Genomic DNA, 19903 nt, shown 5'->3' with positions numbered 1-19903 from the left:
CTCAGTTAAGCGTGCTCGGAAGAGAGTAGTTACAGGATGGGTGACCTCTCGGCTGCAGGATGACCGCAGTAGTGCCGTTAAAAATCCGACATTGCTGGATAAATGCAGTGAATAAATGGGAACAATATTGATGTTAGTTGGTATACAACAAGGGACGGTTTTCTTGTACTCAGGAGAGAGAGTATGATGGGTTGTTATGCCAGATACTAGTCTCACAAGAGGAAAGGAACATCTACATTATACCGAGGCCTTTTCAGCACATTTAGCTTCAAAGTTGGCAGAAAACTCTGCAGTTAAGCGTGCTCGGGAGGGAGTAATCCAATGATGAGTGGCCATCCGGAAAGTTTCTGCCGCATTACCGCAGCGATGCCTGTTCAAAACCTCACACTGCCGGATAACCTTAATGGCTAATTGGAGACAATATCGGTGGAGGGTCGGGTCATTAGAGTTTGCATCACCTTAATTTGGAAATCATCTCAAGCTGAATTCCATGTTGTAGCTGAAGACTATCTGCAGCAAAGGAAGACGATAAGTCAAATGTTGAATGGAACATTCGAGATGGCATAACACAGGATTAAACAACAAACTAATAAAAGAGGTATAAGAAATCTTTTAAAGTAGGAGATTAGGTTTAGTTGAGGATGTAACCTTATATACAGACTTCAATTCAGCTGGGAGGAATTTAAAGCTAGCCGCCAAATTCTATGGACCATATCAAATCTTGGCCAAGGTTGGAGATGTAGCTTACAATTTATTATTACCTGATAGTTCTAAAATTCAATATAACTTCCATGTTTCTCAACTCAAACCAAAGCCGGAAAAAAGGCTTGTACCACAAACTAAGCTGCCTGCAACAAATTCATATGGTAATTTGAAGTTTACGCCATTCTGGAAATTATATGAATTAAGAAGAATTAACAAGAGGTTGAGAAGGTATTGGTTCAATGGTAGGGAATGACAGGAAAAAAAGCTACTTGCCATGTCTCTGCTAAATGCTGCCATTTTCCATAGAGGGCTACCTGAGTTATGGATGTACTAGTTGTTATTTAATTTTAATTTTTAATTAGTTGTTAATAATAGTTACTAGACGCTATTAATTATGGTTAGCAGTGCGTGTGCGTGTGTGAATAGCAGACATGCACACCAACCCTATCCTTTATATTCTCTTATGTTTTGTTAAACTGTTATCGAATTGTTAATCTAAAACTCCTCGTTTTTTATTACTTCTTTGTGAGACATATTTGTGTTTTTATTGAGTCATTTCATCGTAGATTACTACAGAAACATATTTGGATACCTACTACGAATGTTTCACCTAGTTCTATAATATTTTCTAGAGAGATGCAAACTGTGAATCAACTGATAGAAAAAGAAAATAAAACCTGAAAGTTAGACACTTTAAAGGTCTTGTTTGATTATGTCACTGCTAAAAGTATGATTCAGATTAGAATACCAATACAGGGAGAGGATATGATAAGGTGGAACATGACTCATAATGGTTTGTTTATGGAGAAAGCAACTTATAGTGATTCTAAATTATTTATATGATTTTAGTACTATGCACAATACATCATTTCGATGGAATAGCTTCAGAAGATTAAGTTTCCCCCGAAAATTCTGATATTCTAATGGAAACGCACTCATGGGTGTTTTCTTGGTAGAGAAAAACTTGCCAGATTTTTGTTGAATGCTGATCAGGTTTGTCCTTTCTACAATAGACAAACTGAATCCATTCAACGTGTTTTATTTCAATGTGATTTTTCTAAAAGCATGTGGATGTTGATTGATTCTAACATTTTAAACATAATTCAGAATTTAGGTTTCGATGGTTGTCTTAATGACTGCTTAACTAACCTAGTTGATTCTGTTTTACAAAGACAGAAGTTTATTCAACGTATAGGTATTTCTCTTTGGAATCTTTAAAAATGTAGGTGTGAGCTAGCTCATTTTCGAAGGGAACAATATCAATATGACTATACTTGTAACTAAGATAATCCAATATATTGTTGATTGGCAGAAATCTCAAGAGAACGAAGTCTGTCTTCTCATGTAGACAGGAATGTGGGATGGTGCAAATCCGTTGCACCATTTGAGAATCTTAACTTTTGATGTTATTTACCATTATTTGAATAAATCTGAAGGTGTGAGTCTGATTATTCGTTCTTTTATAGGTGAATGCAAAGGGAATGGATACATCCTAGTAGCAGCGGCAAATGAAGAACAAGAGGTAAAGCTATAGGTGTATTGCAGGAAATTTTGTGTGCTAAGGAAATGAGTATCACTCATATGCACTTAGAAGGAGATAATAGGAACGTGGTAGACGCAATAAACGTAAAGGCTACAGTGGTGAAATGGATAATCAATGCCGTTATTTTGGATTGCATAAGTTTACTTACGAATTTTGAAAATTGGAAGTGCTTCTTTGTACCAAGGGAAGCAAAAAACGTACCCGACCTTCTAGCTAAAAAAGATTATACCAATACTTCTTGTTTATTTAGATTCAGATTTGATAATTTTTCTTATTGGTTATAAGGATCATTAGAGGAAGACTTTATAAATTACATCGATGCTTATTTAATTTTCTTTCATATTTTTTTTTAAATCATCAATTAAAACATTGTATTTTAATAAATTAAAGTTAAATAAAAAACATAGTAATATCAGGACATTATTTTAAGAAATTTGATGTTTTCTAAGGAACAAAGTATTTTCTTGAAGCAATAAATGAACAAAGTGTATCCAAGATTGTTAAAGGTTCTGATTCCACTAATTACTTATATGGTTTTTATGGTATTTGAGGAACCGTCAGATGGCCCAAGCCTGGATGCTCGGTCCACAAACTAAAACATATGCATTATCTTTACGAACACTATATATTGCAGCAACTTGTTTTTGGGTGCTACATCGCAACCTCCATATATATTTTTTTTGGGGTAAAAATTCATTCTTATAGAAATGGTAAATTTGGGTGTGGCGCCGAGAAACGAATATAAACTCTAAACAAATGCACTTCACGTGAGTATTTTAGATTCGAGAGATCAATCTGTACAATTCTGGTCTAAACCAATAAATGGTCGTTCCAGTCTTGCTTCGGTCACAAAATGAAGAATAAGGGTTGATCTTAGGGAGGGAAGCGAAGAAGGTGTTGAGATCAGAATGGTTAACTCTGAAGGTGTGGCTATTTTATGACTTGTATCAGAATATGAAAATGACTTGCGGAATGTAAGTTATCAGTTCTTTGGTGTTTACTTCTGGATATTGTGTTGATAACCAAAATTGTTGTTGTTGGTCAAAATAGGTCGAAACCTATTTATATCAGTCATAGTTGCACGCACCCTGATCTCATAGGAAGTGGGAGTACTTGAGTAATGGAGAAGTGGGGTCGTGTGAAAATGTAGAAAGCCACGTTTTACTATGAGGGAAGATGAGTCAGTTTACACCCACTACTTCTCTGCTGCCACTAATTGTCCGCCTTTCCTATCAATTTCTCATAATGGGCGTGTTGCGCGCCGCATGCTGTAAACCGCCAGACCAATACCCTGATGAACATCCCCTAGTTTGTGACATGTTTGGTGTTTCGAGTATTTTATAGAAAATATGTAGCAAGTTGTTGAGTGGGTCTTGCCTAATTATTATGATCAATCACGCGCAAGCTAGGTGGCGGGTAGTCATGTGTGACGAGCCAAGTCATGAGACTTGCCGCAAAGAATAGCATGTGATGCCATAACTAAGTTATTTGTGAAGCGGATACTCATAAAATATCGTATGTATTTGATGCATGTAAAGCATCGCTTTTAAACAAGCAACTCAAAATAATCGATGCATGTGAAGAATCTTTATATTGAGCATGTCATGGTTAGTCGCGGAACCTAGTGTCTTAAAGAGAGCATGGCCGGCCACTTTCAGGAAGTTGCTGGGAACTATTTATGCATGCCAAAGGTAGGCCGGTCGGTCCCTATTGGAGAGTGATGGCTGGTAGCCATTTTGACATCCTATGGTCGGCCCAAGTTAAATCTAGACCGGTTAAATTGGATGGATGAGATGATTTGCGGTAGTTATTGGTTGTCGTTAATTTATTTAAGACTCCTATAAGAAGCGCGGCCAACCATCTTTGGGAGATCGTTTAGGAGCAATATGGGAAAGCCGCGGCGTGGCCGATTTTTCCTTATGGAAGGGAGATGACCGATGATCATGGCCACATGTTGTTGGGTGCCTAAAATAGGATTTAGGACGGACGATTCGACATGAAGTCGGGCGTCCGAGATGATTTGCGGAAGTTAATGGCTGTCGTTGATTCAATTTAGGTTTCAAAGGCCGTGTGGCCAACCCATTTTCGGCCAACGGTTTTTTGGTGTTGGCAGCATGCTATAGACTATTTGACCGGCCAGTGCTATAGTCGCGCCACCAGTGCGCGTATCCACGCCTTGTCCGTCGATCAGAATTGAATCTAGGCCGTCCAATTCGGCTGGCGAAGTTGGACGGCCGAGATCGCTTTGCGGCAGCAATGTAATGCTGCTTAACAGAAATTAGGGTTTCGCAAGTCGCGCGACTATCTAACATTGAACAATCGGTTAGTGGCTCTGTTGGCGATTTGGAAGGGCTTCGATTGGTCGAAGTATTAGTGGGCTCACCAGTGTGCCTGATGATGCTTGTCCGGTCGCGTTCGGGAGCGGCTAAGCTTGATAAATCATCCGTCCAAAATGTACAGCCGTGATAATTTTAATACTGACATGGGCATCCTATATTAAATTCCTTAAGGAATTTAGGCGTGTCGACCAACCTACTTCCAACTTTATTAAAAGTGTGTGTGGCGCATTTAAAGCGATCTGATTGGTCGATGGGAAAGGGGGCCGGCAAGCGGCAACATGGAGTGTGGCCTACCGGACACGGGTGGCGCCTGATGGAGCAGATCGGTCGGCTAAATGGCGTGGACACGCATCCCTTTGTTGCTACTTTTACTTGTCGTAGTTCCTCTTTATTTCTTTGTTTTCTGCTTTTTAGTAGAATCTTGCTCTTACTGGCTCCATGATGGATTAATTTCATAGCTTGCCTAGGTTTAGTTTCGACCAATAGGGTTCGAGATATTGCGCAGGCCGCAAAAAACGTAAGTTTTGTAAATTAATTGGGTTAAAATTTGAATTTTGCGAGCTGTCACAATATTGGTCAAATTTGGTGAATTCTCTGTTGACACAAAATTCTTAATTTTATTCTAAGAGAGCAGTCAGCGCGTCTTCTGACTGAGTTCTTTCATGTAGACCTTATACTTGATACTTCGGAAAATTCATGCTACTCAGCTGCGAGTGAACACTAATTGTCATGTCATATCAATATTAAGAGTTCAGTCGGGAAACATAGCATAGGAAAATACTCAATAAGCCATACATTAATGAATAATGCAGGCGAGAGGTTAAAATTTATAGAATATTTGGGATTGTTGCTACATGCACCATTTTAGCTAAATTTCATATTAATATACTGAATTGCTTAATATGTGCGTAATTAAAGAGGCCTGGGCACTCATCACTTTTAAGTGGATCCATCTCTTTGCAGAATGACGGCACATTAAATACAGGGTTTTATAATTTTAGCCCTGAACAGAAAGCCACCATCAACATTAAGTCTCATGCTTAGTACGTAACAATGGCATTGTTGCGGGGTAAGCAATAAATGGTGACAAATAAATATAAAACTTATGAGGCGAGGAAGACAGATATTACCAGGATAGAGGTCGGCTCGGTCTTTGAGAAAGACACGTTTATTGAAGTATCCAAGCACGCGATGATCGTCCCCCTATCATACGTCAATTGTCTCCATGTAGATAAGCATCTAATCGGTTGATATCCCGCATATAAAGCCTTTATACACGACAAGTAGAGAGTCCTTTCTTTCTCGGATCTTACCAATTTGCGAAATATAAAAAGGAGCACTTGAGTCTTTCTTTTCATACCGATCATCACAGAGTTGCGATCATCTTCTTTCCAGGTGTTGCTTCATATTCTCTTGTAGTTTTTTTTACTACGTCGATTGTTGATATAACCACAACGCTTTTCAGCGGTATTTGATGGGAACTCCTGGTGATGATTATTCTTCCAATTCTCCGGAAAAGAGTTTTGAAGTCGACAAACCCAGGGTTACCGCATTCGAGGAGGTATTAGATAAAATAGATCCTCCGTTTCGTGAAGCTGGTCGCGCTATACATGGTATGCCTCTCGCACATTTTCGTATCGTTCGAGAGCGTGTTCAAGCTTTCCTAGCTTCGGTTAGCATGGAAAAAAGTGGAGGCGCGATGAAGCGTCCCAACCAACGAGTGTCAAGGCTAAAAGATTCGCGGATCGGCTAAAGCGACGAAGGATTGAGCATAAGCAGCCTCTGGGCGGGAATAAGCTTGATTACCCTATCCATAACGGCGTCATAATTTTCAATTCTGACGTGGACGAACCAGAACATCTTCAAAATCTTCAGAAGGCTGTTGGGGAAGTTTCTGAAAAGGATGTCGGGGCAGAAGAGCATATAATACCGGCCTATGAAGGAGATGTTAAAGTGGCTTCCGAAGTGGATGTTGGTGGAACTTCCAAGGGAGATGTTGAAGCGGCTTCTGGAGAGGATGTTGTGGCGTCTTCTGGAGAGGATTTCGAAGCAGCTTCCAAAGATAACTCCAGTGAAGGCGCCGTTGATCCCTGTGTTGATGCTGATAAATAGATTTCCCACTTTGTTATTTCCTTTTACATATGAGTATGTTTTTTGTAGCTTGCGGATGCTCCTTTGTCATTTAGTAGTTTCCTATGTCATGCGACTGGAGCCAGGGATTCATCAAATATAATCTTTCATTCGTGTTGCTTTGATGGTTTTATGTTTCCAGTTAAATGAATGAATGAAACCTCCCGACTAAGAAATCCAAATCCTTAGAAAATTTCAGAATATCTTGTACCGCTCTTCGGTAGGGTTACAGTAGAGCCACGCGTAGTACCTTGATCGCAAAATATGGGTCCTTCCCATTCTTCTGTTTGATAATCCCCGGTGCAGACTACATGCTTCTTGAATATTTCTGGCGTGCCGGCTAGGTATGGAGAAGCATGGGCGCGTTGCCACAAACTAAGAAATCCAAAAGCCATGTATGTAGAAGCATGGATGCATTGCTTGTCAAGTGAGGAGGCTTCATCTCCAATTAATGGCGTATTTAATGTGATTCGACGCGCCGTTTCTAAAGAAGTGGTTGCAACCGGGGAATATCACGTGCGCTTGATAGACAAATTTTTGTGACCGAATTGTCCTCAATTTTCAGTATTGTTGGTACTCGATTTTCTACTTATTATGGTGTTTTATGTGTTTGTAGGTATTTTTGGAAATAAACATTTTTGGAAAATTCGGCTCGAAAAGTTGGTATAGGCACCCGGAGGACACATGTTATTCGGACTCTCAGTTTTGGATAAGGGGCACCTAACTGATAAGGGGCACCCCGGGGAGACAATTGCTAATCGCACCCCGTTACTGATTAAGGGGGCTCCATCTTCTTCCTTGATTTGAAAAGAAAAATTGGAGGGAAATTTGGTTTCAACGGTAAAGGATTTATTATCTTTAAGATAAGAATACCTTCTTTCCTTACAAACATGAAGTTTTGAAGAAAAAGGAAGTTATCTTGTATTAAACAAGAAAGATATCCTTAGAAGATTTTATCTTGGATTTTATTCTGCGAATTAAAGAAGATATGGGTTTAGTAAAGACATATATAGAATAAAGAGAAGGAAAAATTCATGAAGATATGAATTTTTAATTAAAAAGAAGAAGATTTTGGAGTTATGGAAGAATATATTTGAGTGACATGTATTTGTGTGTATAAATAGAGAGCTAGAGAGCACATTTGGGGGGAGTTTGGGAGAGAAAAGAAAATCACTGCTTTAATAATTTTCTCATATTTTCATCATTTGTAAACCACTTTTTGAGCCATGAATAAATATTTTAAGTGTGTTTTCGACGTGATGAGCTAATCCCCAACACTGGGACGACGGAGGAAGACGAGTGTCATACATGGGTAAAATTATTTAATTCTTTTTAAGACTTTTGCATTAATTTTAATTGAAATATGATTTGAATTAATTGGTTGTCATTTAATTTGATGAAGTATGCTTAGCTTAAATGTTTTGATATATCATGTTTAGGATTTACAATTAATCTTTTGAGAATCTACCTTGGCAAAATCAGAGTCCATGTTAATTTTATTTATTGAGCTTTAATTGTTGAGAATAAATAAATCGAACCCTATGTTATGAATTCGAAGAAATCCTACATTAATGAATAATGCAGGCGAAAGGTTAAAATTTATAGAATATTTGGGATTGTTGCTACATGCACCATTCTAGATAAATTTCATATAAATATACTGAATTGCTCAATACATGTGTAAGTAAAGAGGCTTGGGCACTCATCACTTTTAAGTGGCTCCGTCTCTTTGCAGAATGAAGGCACATTAAATACAGAGTTCTACAATTTTAGACCTGAACCGAAAACCACCATCAACAATATTAGAGAAATATTTATCGTGGGAGAATTTCATTTTTCAAGTTCTATCACACCTCAACACTCGGAATCGATCATGTAAGTTCAAGCCTAATGGTGGAAGGTAAAATAGATTCCAAAATCGACAATTTGATCAATTCGGAATGGCTTTAAGCTCAATTTGGATTAGCGTTTTAGTTTAGATTTCAGGCTATTTTCCATGAAACCTTGAAATATATCTTGGAAAAGATGTGGATAGCCCAATTTAGAAGCCAATATTTTTGACATTCCAAACTTTTTCAAGTTTAGAATAACTTGGTTCCACCTATAGACCTTTATAAACTTGGATTCCAACGCTAGACCGACTCTTAAAAACTTGTTTTAGCCATGTACATTCTTATAATCCCAAATGGTTTCTCAGTGAATAGTTTTCCTCCAAAATAATCGCATTTAGGAAAAAATATTCTTCCTCAAGGGATTTTGGATAACCCGTAAGAAGTAACTTTCAAATGGTACCAAGCAGGCTCTTCCAGTTTTTACAAACAAAAAGTTCAAGTTGAACTTCAGCCGGGTGCATTATTGTTAAAATCTCTGATATCCATTTCTCGAGAAGATTCGAGTTTCAGCTACTTTGACATTTTGTTCTTTGCTTTGGTCCACTTATTTGGCTCAAAAGGTATGTTTCCACTTATTTATTAACAAAATCACATTTTCCGATTATGGAGCGAAAGTTAGGTTATATAGAGTTACATCCACGGAACTCTTTAAGGAAGCCAACCGAAGCTAGTAACGGGTTTTAGAAGAGAGAAACCCTCATAATTGAGAGGTCGATAGTTCAAAATAAAAATGGAAGGGTTATATTTCGAGAAAGTTCGCAACTTTCCCGTCGCTTTGCCAGCCATTTCAACTTGCTAGTATTAGCTAATGAGATTAGCAAACGGGTTTACGGTTTCCACTACTAGATTACTATAACAGGCATGGCTAGTCAAACGCAAAGGTTGCACATTACAGCATAGCCAGCCAAGTCAGTGATCAGCCAAGATGGCGCGATACTGCATAGACTGTCAAGCGCTAAGATAGCGAGACCCTGTAGGTCCAGTAAAGCGTCAAGGCGGCGCCATACTGAAAAGTAATTGGCCAAGTAATGAAGCTTATTGGATGATATAATGAAGATTCATTGAGGGAAAGGCAAGACAAGGCCAAGTTGACAAATGCAACATGCGATGTTGGCATTGATGCATATCCATGGAATTGAGTTGGATCAAACTCAAGGAGATGCAAGAGTGTAGAATAGGCAAAGAGCTGACCTATGCATTAGTCCAAGGATGGCCAAAGTTTGGACAGTGAAGACAAGCTAGTAATGCGAGAGTGAACATTACTATTGTCAAGCAAGTTGGCCAAGTGAAGCATAGGACACATGAGTAACTAAAATGAGCTAAGGATATGGCCGAGATGATTAGCGCCAAGTTAGATGTGCATTGTCTTAGGAAAATACAAATGCAGTGCTACATTGGTCGTGTATTGGATTAAGTCCAAGTTCAGTAAAGCGCAACAGTTGCGAGTTAGCGCGTTATAGCTCAAGTGACGGTTACAAGTTGGCTATTGGATTTGCGAGCATGCGAATGATGCGAGACAAGATGAAACGGTTATGAAATGAGTTTATTACCTTATTAAAGTTTCCACAACCGTTTGGGACAAGTGCAACAACAATTGGATGGACAACACAAAAGTTAACAGTTGAAAAACATTGTAGGTGGTTATGGAAACTACCTCTTGGACACTTGGTTGTACAAGGCTTGTGCATTCAGTTATGCACGGTTTTTGGTTATGTAACTAATGTATATATGGTGTGAGAGGCATTGTAAATCAGTAGGAATGAAAGTCTGGAAAGGTTAGGCCTTGAGAGAGTTAAGTCCTCAATGATGAGGCAATTGTAGTCCATGTGATGGACAAGTTTTGTTTATCTTCCTTATGCAATAAAATGGGTTTATTGTGTTATATATTTGTGTTCATTGTATTGTTGATCTTGTGAGATTTTCAAATGGGTTGATGCATGGAAAACCTCTTATGCTATAGAGCATAAAGAGTTAGCGAGAAACAAGAAAGGCTTCCGTTGCGTATTGCCTTAAGAGTGTAGGCATATGCATACTTTGATGCAATTGTGAAAGTATGAGTACTTGTGGGTGAAGTTGATTCACTAAAATATAGAGTATTTACAGTCATGTCCATGGAAAATTTAGGCCGTTAAATGGGCATGTGACAGCTGGTATCAGAGTTGTGTTTGGGGACACAGTTCTTGATTTTTCTCTCTTTTACTCAAGTTGGTGTCATTTGTTTGTCAAATTCAGTAATGAATTGTTTGAGTTTCGTTAGTATTCAGACTATAAGAAGTTGGTCTTGTGTGTAAAGATCAATTGGAATGAACTTTGAAGCTTGAGGTAGCAATAGGCCATGAAAGTTCAAGACAAAGGTGTCTGAATTCCTACCCAAAGTATTAGAAGAACATGCGTGAATCATTGAAAACCGGTGTTAGAGAGATGCTCGGTCGAACTCGCAAGCGTTGCTATCTCAAGCTTGTTTGTCAAGTTTAGTTGTCAAAACTATAAGTCTTGATTTCTAGTCTACTTATAGTTATGTCTCGGACTAGGATAAAATGTGTAGTCGAGCTTTAGAAATCAAGCGTTTATCGATTGAAGACGAAGAACTACTAATGGGAGCTTGTGGAAATTCATCAACAAAAGGTATGTTGATACTTGAATTCATCTATCACTTAGAATTCTATTCTATTCTATCTCCTATTGAGACAAAGTTGTATAGCTATATAGACTTCACATTATACACATTTGATATTTCGAGCTGAATTTAACTCGCTTATATCTTTCTCGAAATATGTGTTGGAAAGCTTTTTTGCTTTAACTACGTTCATCATTATTCTTGACGAAAGTCAAAAGATGATCATGTGAAAATCACCTGGTAACATCTTACATGATTTGTGTGAGACAGTCATTTGATGTAGGTTCGGAATGTTTAATATTGATCATTCGATCACTTGAAAATTGCTTATAAGCTAATAGTTTGTGTGAGACAACTATTGTCGTCTTCTAAGAATGTTTCAATTATTGAAATGGGGGTTAATAGCTAAAACCCATGTTTAGATACATTACGGTTTGTGTACTTAGTGTACGAACTGTTTTGATGGAATTCAGGACCGGAAGTTTGCATACTCGTTCGCAAACTTATTCAACTGTTTAAGTCAGGGTACTTAAGTTTGCATACCCGTTTACAAAATGATTTAACTGTTGAAGTATGGGAACCAAGTTTGCGTACCCGTTCGCAAACGTAATCAACTGAGTCCGGTCCGGAGCTAAAGTTTGCGTACCCGTTTGCAAACTTAAGTGTTTCAAGTTATAAAATCGGTTAAGTATTATTTCATACTCATGAACAAGTACATTTATAAATTAAGGAATGCAATCTTTGCAAACCGTGTCTAAAATGTTCATGAACTGATTCTTTTGAATCAATCTGATTTTGTTTCAATTGTGTCTTGTATATATATACTTCTATGAGAATATAAACAATTGAACAACTCTATAAGTAATACAATTAAATTCATTTGATTAACAATTGATCTAGAAGTGTTAAGATGAACAAGGTTAAGAGAAAAATGTTCATATGGCTAACTTCGGTTAACTGTTATTAAGTCAACTCAATATACACGTTTAGGTACGGTTACCGATATCTAAATTAAGGTATATTTCATTTGTGTGTAACAAGCTAAATACCATCTAACAGTGGAAAGATATTAGCTTGAATCTTGAATCAGGTTTCATCTAACGGTGAATATTTATTGTTTTGTTCAAAAGTTATCAAACCCTGATTTGTAGACTGTATAAGGGAGAACTCTAGCAACTGGGAAACCTAATTCCCACACATCTTGTGTGATACTAGTTGCGACTAGAGTCGATTCTCCTTTAACCTAGGTTTTTCCTAAACCATTATAGGTTAACGACTTAAAGACTTCATTGGGATTCTGAAGCCAGACCCAACTATTTTCTCTGTAGTTGCGTGTTCTGATCTTACCTTCTTCTATCGTATTGAGTATTGTATTCTCTAATATTTTCTCGAGATTTATCTTCGATAGGTAAGATACAAAAAGTAGTCACAAAGCTCTTCGTTTCATTCTTTGTGATTCCACAATAACTTGTTCTACTACCATATAGTTAAGTTACTGTGAGGTGATTGATATTTCTAGGCTGTTCTTCGGGAATATAAGACCGGATTATCAATTGGTTCCTGTTCACCTTGATTTATCAAAAGACTGAACAAACTTCGTAGGTATTTCTGTGGGAGACAGATTTATCTATTAAAATATACTTTTCCGTGGGAGACAGATGTGTTTATCAGGTCTTCGACTTTGGATGTAGAAACTCTTAGTTGTGGGTGAGATCAGTGAAGGGAATCAAGTGCGTAGAGTCCTGCTGGGATTCAGAGGCGTAAGGAACGCGACTGTACCTTAATCAGTGTGAGATTGGTTATGGCTCAACTACATTCGAGTCCGAAGTTAACTTGTAGTAGGCTAGAGTCTGTAGCGGCTTAATACAGTGTGGTGTTCAAAACTGGACTAGGTCCCGGGGTTTTTTTGCATTTGAAGGTTTCCTCGTTAACAAAACTTCTGGTGTATGTGTTATTTATTTTCCGCATTATATTTTTATATAATTGAAATATCACAGATTGTGCGTAGTTCAATCAATTGGTAAATCCAACCTTTGGTTGTTGATTGAAATTGTTTGACGCCTGGATATTGGTCTTTGGTACCATCCAAGTTATTTCTCATATTGATCCGTCTCACAGATTTCTATCTGTTAGATTGCAGATTGATTTGATAAATCAAGATATAAGTCTTGGATATATTTTCCTTGATTGAGTCTGACTGTCTAATTGATTCTCTTGGAATTATATTGGAGTTAGTCCATACAGATTGCCTAAACGAAATATTTTTTGTGTGGTTGTTAGACCCCCGCTTTTTCAATCGGGTTTTCAAGTGATTGCATGAAAAAACTAAAGAGTATGTTGACTTATATGGTGGAAGTCAGGTGTTAAAGTCCATGTTTCTCACAAGTATCCGCAGATTATGCATTTGGAATGAATCTCTTCGTAGTGTTATCAGTACCGTATACATTACAAGTTGTAATGGGAATTTTGCAAAAATTCATGAACTCAAAGATGATGTTGGCATTTGCAGTGGAAAACAAGATGAGAACCTGTCTATGCGATAGAATTAGAGGTGTCTCATTGTATGCAGTTTGATTGAGATTAAAATTATCTCTCTCGATGCATATACCTTGGTGGTAATGTGAAGTCTGGTTGTGAACAAGCATTTTTATCGCAATGTGATTCCATGAAAGAATAATTGGATGGCAAATTCTTATCTAGCATAAAGCTTATGGAAAGGATGGAAGAAAAAAAACGTAAGTTAGGAAAAACCGATACACCATGGTCTTGCGTTTGCATAGTGTTCTTCGTTGATGCTAGGTGTGCACAGGGAGTGTACTTTCACCTGGTTTATGAAAGTGGGATCGATATGCTTGGAAAAGGGTGTCCAAATACCTGCATTCGATCATAACCACAAGCAGATGTTCTTGTCGACTGCAAATCAACAATCGTTAATTGCTACTAACGCTGATTTCGGAGAAGGGGAAAGACAAGAGAAACCATGTGTGCATGAACAGTAAAATAAGTTCTAAGTTTGAAGAAGAACACGATAATCTTACTTCATATAACGTACGCAAAGGGTGCCTCATTTACAAGGATTGCTTGCCTTGTTTGAAACTTTCCAAGTTAGGGTAATCTTACTTCATATAACAGGCATGGCTAGTGAAGCGCAAAGGTTGCGCGTTACAGCATAGCCACCAAGTCGGTGATCAGTCAAGATGGCGCCACACTGCATAGACTGTCAGGCGCTAAGATAGCGAGACCCTGCAGGGTCAGTAAAGCGCCAAGGTGGCGTCATACTGAAAAGTCATTGGCCAAGCAATGAAGCTTGTTGGCCGACACAATGAAGCTTCATTGAGGGAAAGGCAAGACAAGGCCAAGTTGACAAATGCAACATGCGATGTTGGCGTTGATGCATATCCATGGATTGAGTTGGTACAAACTCAAGGATGATGCAAGAGTGTGGAATAGGCCAAGAGTTGGCCTATGCATTAGTCCAAGGCTGTCTAAAGCTTGGAAAGTGCAAGCAAGCTAGTAATGTGAGAGTGCACATCACTATTGTCAAGGAAGTTGGCCAAGTGAAACATATGACACATGAGTAACTAAAATGAGCTATGGAGATGACCGAGATGATAGCTATCAATGTTAGTGGGTCTACCCCTAAGCCCTAAGCCAAGACAATTGCAGTGCTATGTTGGTTGTGTATTGGATTATGGCCAAGTTCAGTAAAGTGCAACAGTTGCGCATTATAGCTCAAGTGACGGTTACAAGGCTATTGGCTTTGCGAGCATGCCAATGATGCGAGACAAGCTGGAACGGTTATGAAATGAGTTTATAACCTTATTAGAGTGTCCACAACCGTTGGGACCAGCGCAACATTAATTGGCTGGATAACACAAAAGTTAGCAGTTGAAAAACATTGTAGGAGGTTATGGAAACTACCCCTGGGACACTTGGCTGTCCAAGGCTTGTGCATTCAGTAATGCACGGTTTTTGGCTATGTAACTATTGTATATATAGTGTGAGAGGCATTGTAAATCAGTAGGGGATGAGAGGCTAGCAAAGGCTAAACCTTGATAGACTTAAGTCCTCAAACAGTGAGGCAACTGTAGTCCATGTGATGGACAAGTTTTGTTTATCTTCCTTAATGCAATAAAATGAATTTATTATGTTATATCTTTGTGTTCATTGTGTTGATGATCTAGTGAGATTGTCAAATGAGTTGATGCATGGAAAACCTCTTATGCTTATGGGGCATAAAGAGTTAGAGAGAAGGAAGAAAGACTTCCATTACGTATTGCCTTATGGGGCATAAAGAGTTGGCAGATAAATATTTTGATGCAAATGTGCAAGGCTGATTACTTTGGGTGAAGTTGACTCACTCAACCATAGAGCATTCCCGGAAAATCTTATGCCGTTAAATGGGCATGTGACAACTACCATCATCAGGAGTACAAAAAAGAATGATCATTTTTAGGATAATTGATTTTTTAATACAAACCAGGACTAATGTTGGCAACAGTTTCTCTTGCCCATTTGCAAATGGTATGAATACCCCATATGATTGTGGAAAAAGAATGGCTAAAATTTGGCTAACTGTACAAATCCCGCTTCTGTACATTACTACCTTGGTCTGGCCTAACCTGGCCTGACACCCCCAATTTAAATCTCAGAGTAATTGAGAAAAGTGAGTGAAGATTTTGCAGTGGATGTCAGACGCACAATCACCACACAAACTGAAGACCCGGTGGAGATCATTGCCTTCTCTTTTCTTATTCTTCTCAGCACTCCTGCATCAGTCAGAAAGTTTTCATTTCCTTTAAGCGTTACCGATGAAAACACATGCATCATAACTAACAACGATAAAGCTTGAACACCTAAAATTTTAATATCTCATAACTAGTTTTGTAATAAGTCAAGTCTTCCTTCTTCCATCGCCAACCACAGGATAAAATAGATAAGGAGTCTTCATACTTCAATCATCAACCACAAAACAAAGTAGATGCACTTAAAATATGGATGGACTACGGAATTATATGCAAAATACCCAAACAAGAAAGAGGAATCCTTTGCTAAAGAAATCTAGGTACATTGTCTAAAACATAACTATGGAGAGGAGTAAGAACAAGAAATTTTCTAAAAATGATATATCTTGGCATCGGAGAAAGTGGCTAAATAGCACAAAGAAACCATCGTCCCTGAACAAGTTGGAATTTCTTAACCTGCCTACAATATGCAAAGCGAAGTTCTGCAATTCGTTGTAATTGCCAAGCAAGCTAGGTTACAACGACAACAATAACAACAAAAAAGACCTAGAGGAAGGATAAGAGAAAATTCTTGATGTCATGTGGTCTCAAGATTCTTAGAACCGGCAAAGCTTTGGAATGGTCTACTTTGCGAAGCAAAAGTTTTTACCAAATTAGAGGACTTTGTTTTAAAATTTTAGGAAGTAACACAAAAGACTGAACATAAAGCAGAAAGAATTTAACAAGTGATAAAACTCTCCGCTGCAGTTTTCAAGTAGAATGATAGGCATCGAGAAAGTATAGAGATCAAGAGTTACATAGTGATTAGTATTTGTTTTGTATAGCCTAAAGCCGTAAACTCTGTTGGGATTATGCCTATGACAGTTGACAATCATTGGTTTAAATTGCTTAAAACTCTAGAGTTGACTAATTTACGAAAAGCTACACACTTGCTATAAAGTAAAACTATCATATAACACTTTTTTCTTTTTTTGTTGATATTCTTAGCAGTCGCAGTGACTTTAGTTAAAGCAAGCAGCAGATAACTCGTCTGTGAAACACTATTTTGTACTGGGATATTGAGAGATAATAATTTTCAGTATTGGTTGTAAACATCACAATGAACAACAGAAAAATAAATAAAAAAGTGCCGAATGATAATAGCATGTTACCTACATGGACTACTTGAAAAGATCTGCTAAAGCAGGACTTCAGCTGGGGCGTTTCAGCATTACGGGTAGACCCACTAACATTGACAGCAGCATGTGAGTTTCCCTGCAAATATGACACAAACATATCCACTTACGATATCAATCCACTGAAGACAAATATAGATTCTCACAATTCAAGAAGACTGCTACATCTGAAGAATCGACAATTAGATATAATATTACCGTGCACAGTGCAAATGTGCCACCGGCTATATCAATAGATCTTTGTCAGTGACGCTGTTATTATAGATAAAATAAAACTGGCAATTAAAAATAAAATTTATTTTTTAGGGTGCAGGAAAACCTTACCCCATATTCAAAACCATCATCTTGAGATGTATCTCCAAAAAGGGATGAATAGTATGTCGGGTCATAAATGGAACCTCCTATAATTTCAGAATCAGAGTTCTGACTCACTACTCCAGGAGCTATAGGATTCAAGAAACTCTCTCTTATATCAAAATCTGCATCTCGAGAGGCCGTCGTATCCACATAAGAAACCCCCAACCTATACATCTGAATCCATAATAACGAAGATGCCAATCTTATTGAAGAGCCAAGAATTTGCATCAAGAAAGCAAGCCTTAATGAAAATATAAGATACGGACTGTACTTCTCAGAAGAAATGTTCCTGATCAAACAAATATGAGTGTGTATTTTAGAATAAGACATGTAAATGGATTAGGTGAGTAACAAGAGGAAAGCAGTTTGTCTATAGTGTCTAGTAGAAAAACAAAAATCAGTGATCTCAAAATGCCGCTTTCATAGATTTAACATATTTTTAGGAAATGCCATCAGAAGATATAGATGCTCCAACAAATTACAGGACACAGCCAACAATATTCAATCTAGGTAACCAAACCTAGCAGGGCACGTGCTCCAACAAAATCTACAAATTCTTCCTGCAGAGAACTAGAATTATTCTAACTAGTTACAATTGTAACCACACACAGGCATCTAATAGGCCGTCTCTTAAGCTGTCGAATCCATCATACAATATGCTTACCTCTGCTCAATGTGAGTGCAAAATCTAAGAAATTCTTTCGTTGGCCAAGTAGAGACCAATCCAGTAGTATGGGGAATTATGAGAACCAAAACCAAGAATGTCCAGCTTGGTGTATCAAACATAACTTTCTTGGCCTTTAGTTCTTTTTCTTTCTCACACTAGATACTAGACCATGTTTATATCAACTATCTTTAAGAGAGAGTTCCGACACAGTACATAATTTGAATAAATAAAGTAGAGATTCTATTTGATAATAAAGCACATTATATATTACAGTTATTTTCTTTCAAGCTGTTATTTGTTAGCAGACCATCATCATACCAAGTGCAAAGAAACGACTCTTGGTTGAATATCAGTAGTATTGTCAGTGAAAACCATTACCAACAGACTCAAGCAAATCAAATAGCTTCTTTTTAACCCATAACTTGGCTATGAGAATTTTCGTTCTAAACTTCAAGCAACATATCCTATAACATTCCATCAAGATCTCCTTGACTAGAATCCGTGTTTCCCATATCTCCCATCGACTCCAATAAAGAAACTCCACAATCACACACGATGTCATTATAATAATAAGATAAAATGGAAAACAAAAGGTGAAACGAATTAGAAATTTCAAATATGCTTACCAAATTTGATGAGAGAAAAGAATGAACCAAGAGATATCCACAATTATTGCACAGAAAAGAAGAACAGCATAAGTACGACCAAGCCTCTGACTACTACTCTCAATCGCAACAAGTGCAAACAACGCTATAGCCAAATTAATAAGCAATACACCGTTAAACAATGCCCCAAGAGATCCAACCAAAGCACAACCGATCTGTAAGCAAAATTAATAATAAAATTAATTGAAACAAACCCTAAAACCAAAATCTAAACCCTAACTGACATATGAAGAAGGGAAAAAAGAAAGAAAGAAATTATACTTGAATGTATATGAGAATTACAGCAGACGATTGAAGCTGATCGTAATCCCGAAGCCATGTATGAATCCGATTTCGTAGTAATGGACAACAGAGCATCATGAATTGCTATAAATTTCGATGCCCTAAATGGAAACCTAGACTACATTGAACATGAAATGAGAGATTTCATCAACAACAGACCAGGTCCCCAGTTTCTTTCTTTGACAAAGAGAAGAACAAAAGAAAGAAAGACGGACAGAAAAGAGACAGAGTGTGAGAGCGAAAAGAAGCGTTTAATTTTCTTTCCTTAATTTTCTATTTTTGTAGGTGTTTTCAGAACTTGTTCTTCTTGTTTCGGATCCGTAATTCAAATCTAGAAAGGTTGTCTGAAAATATATAAATTATTTTCTTTTCTTTTTCTGTTTCTCATATCACACAGTTCAAAGTCCAAGCCCCTCCTCAATCATCAACAACAACAAGAATGACGCGAAGACTGAAAACGTGAAAGGTTTTGGTTGCAACTGTTATTCGTACATTTTCACGAGTTTTCAGTGTCTTTAATGTGCACCATCTGTCGGTCTGGCTACCAGCATTCTCATTTGAGTCGTGCCACCACGGCACGAGTTTATTGGGCTTTTCAAATCAATAGAGTTGCTTCTTCGTATTTTTCAGGTGCGTCCCATGGAATATAAAATGTCCAAAATACCCTTTCATCTATTATCTAATCAATTGTAAATCAAAATCATTTCACTTCTTCTTCCTTTTTATCTTTTCATCTAGTTTTGGGCTTCTCGAATGAGCACTTGTTTAGAGATGTAGAATAAACAA

General features: G+C 37.7%; 1 protein-coding gene across 2 annotated transcripts; it reads right to left on the bottom strand.

The window, feature by feature from the left end:
* Positions 1–15650: 15650 nt before the first annotated feature.
* Positions 15651–19591, bottom strand: LOC113320407. Of its 2 annotated transcripts, none has more exons than XM_026568322.1 (5): positions 19097–19591; positions 18797–18990; positions 17471–17792; positions 17123–17225; positions 15651–15995 (listed from the first exon to the last, which is right to left on the bottom strand). In XM_026568322.1, exons 1-5 carry the CDS (start codon positions 19193–19195, stop codon positions 15868–15870), a joined length of 846 nt encoding a protein of 281 aa, XP_026424107.1. In that variant the 5' UTR covers positions 19196–19591; the 3' UTR covers positions 15651–15867. The 2 variants fall into 2 exon arrangements, with proteins under 2 accessions (XP_026424107.1, XP_026424108.1); XM_026568323.1 differs by having other exon boundaries at positions 17127–17225.
* Positions 19592–19903: the final 312 nt, after the last annotated feature.

The sequence above is a fragment of the Papaver somniferum genome, chromosome 11 (genome assembly GCF_003573695.1).
Source record: "Papaver somniferum cultivar HN1 chromosome 11, ASM357369v1, whole genome shotgun sequence".
In the NCBI taxonomy this organism is placed as follows: Eukaryota; Viridiplantae; Streptophyta; class Magnoliopsida; order Ranunculales; family Papaveraceae; genus Papaver; species Papaver somniferum.
Note: the sequence above shows the minus strand (reverse complement) of the source record. Positions and strands in the feature narration are given on the sequence as shown.

Coding starts and splice junctions, on each gene's coding strand:
- LOC113320407 (XM_026568322.1), bottom strand. CDS start 19,195: ATGATGCTCTGTTGTCCATTACTACGAAATCGGATTCATACATGGCTT. Junction 17,793..18,796: donor CTTTTCTCTCATCAAATTTG/GTAAGCATATTT, acceptor TTGTTTGATCAG/GAACATTTCTTCTGAGAAGT. Junction 15,996..17,122: donor TTTTCAAGTAGTCCATGTAG/GTAACATGCTAT, acceptor TGACTGATGCAG/GAGTGCTGAGAAGAATAAGA.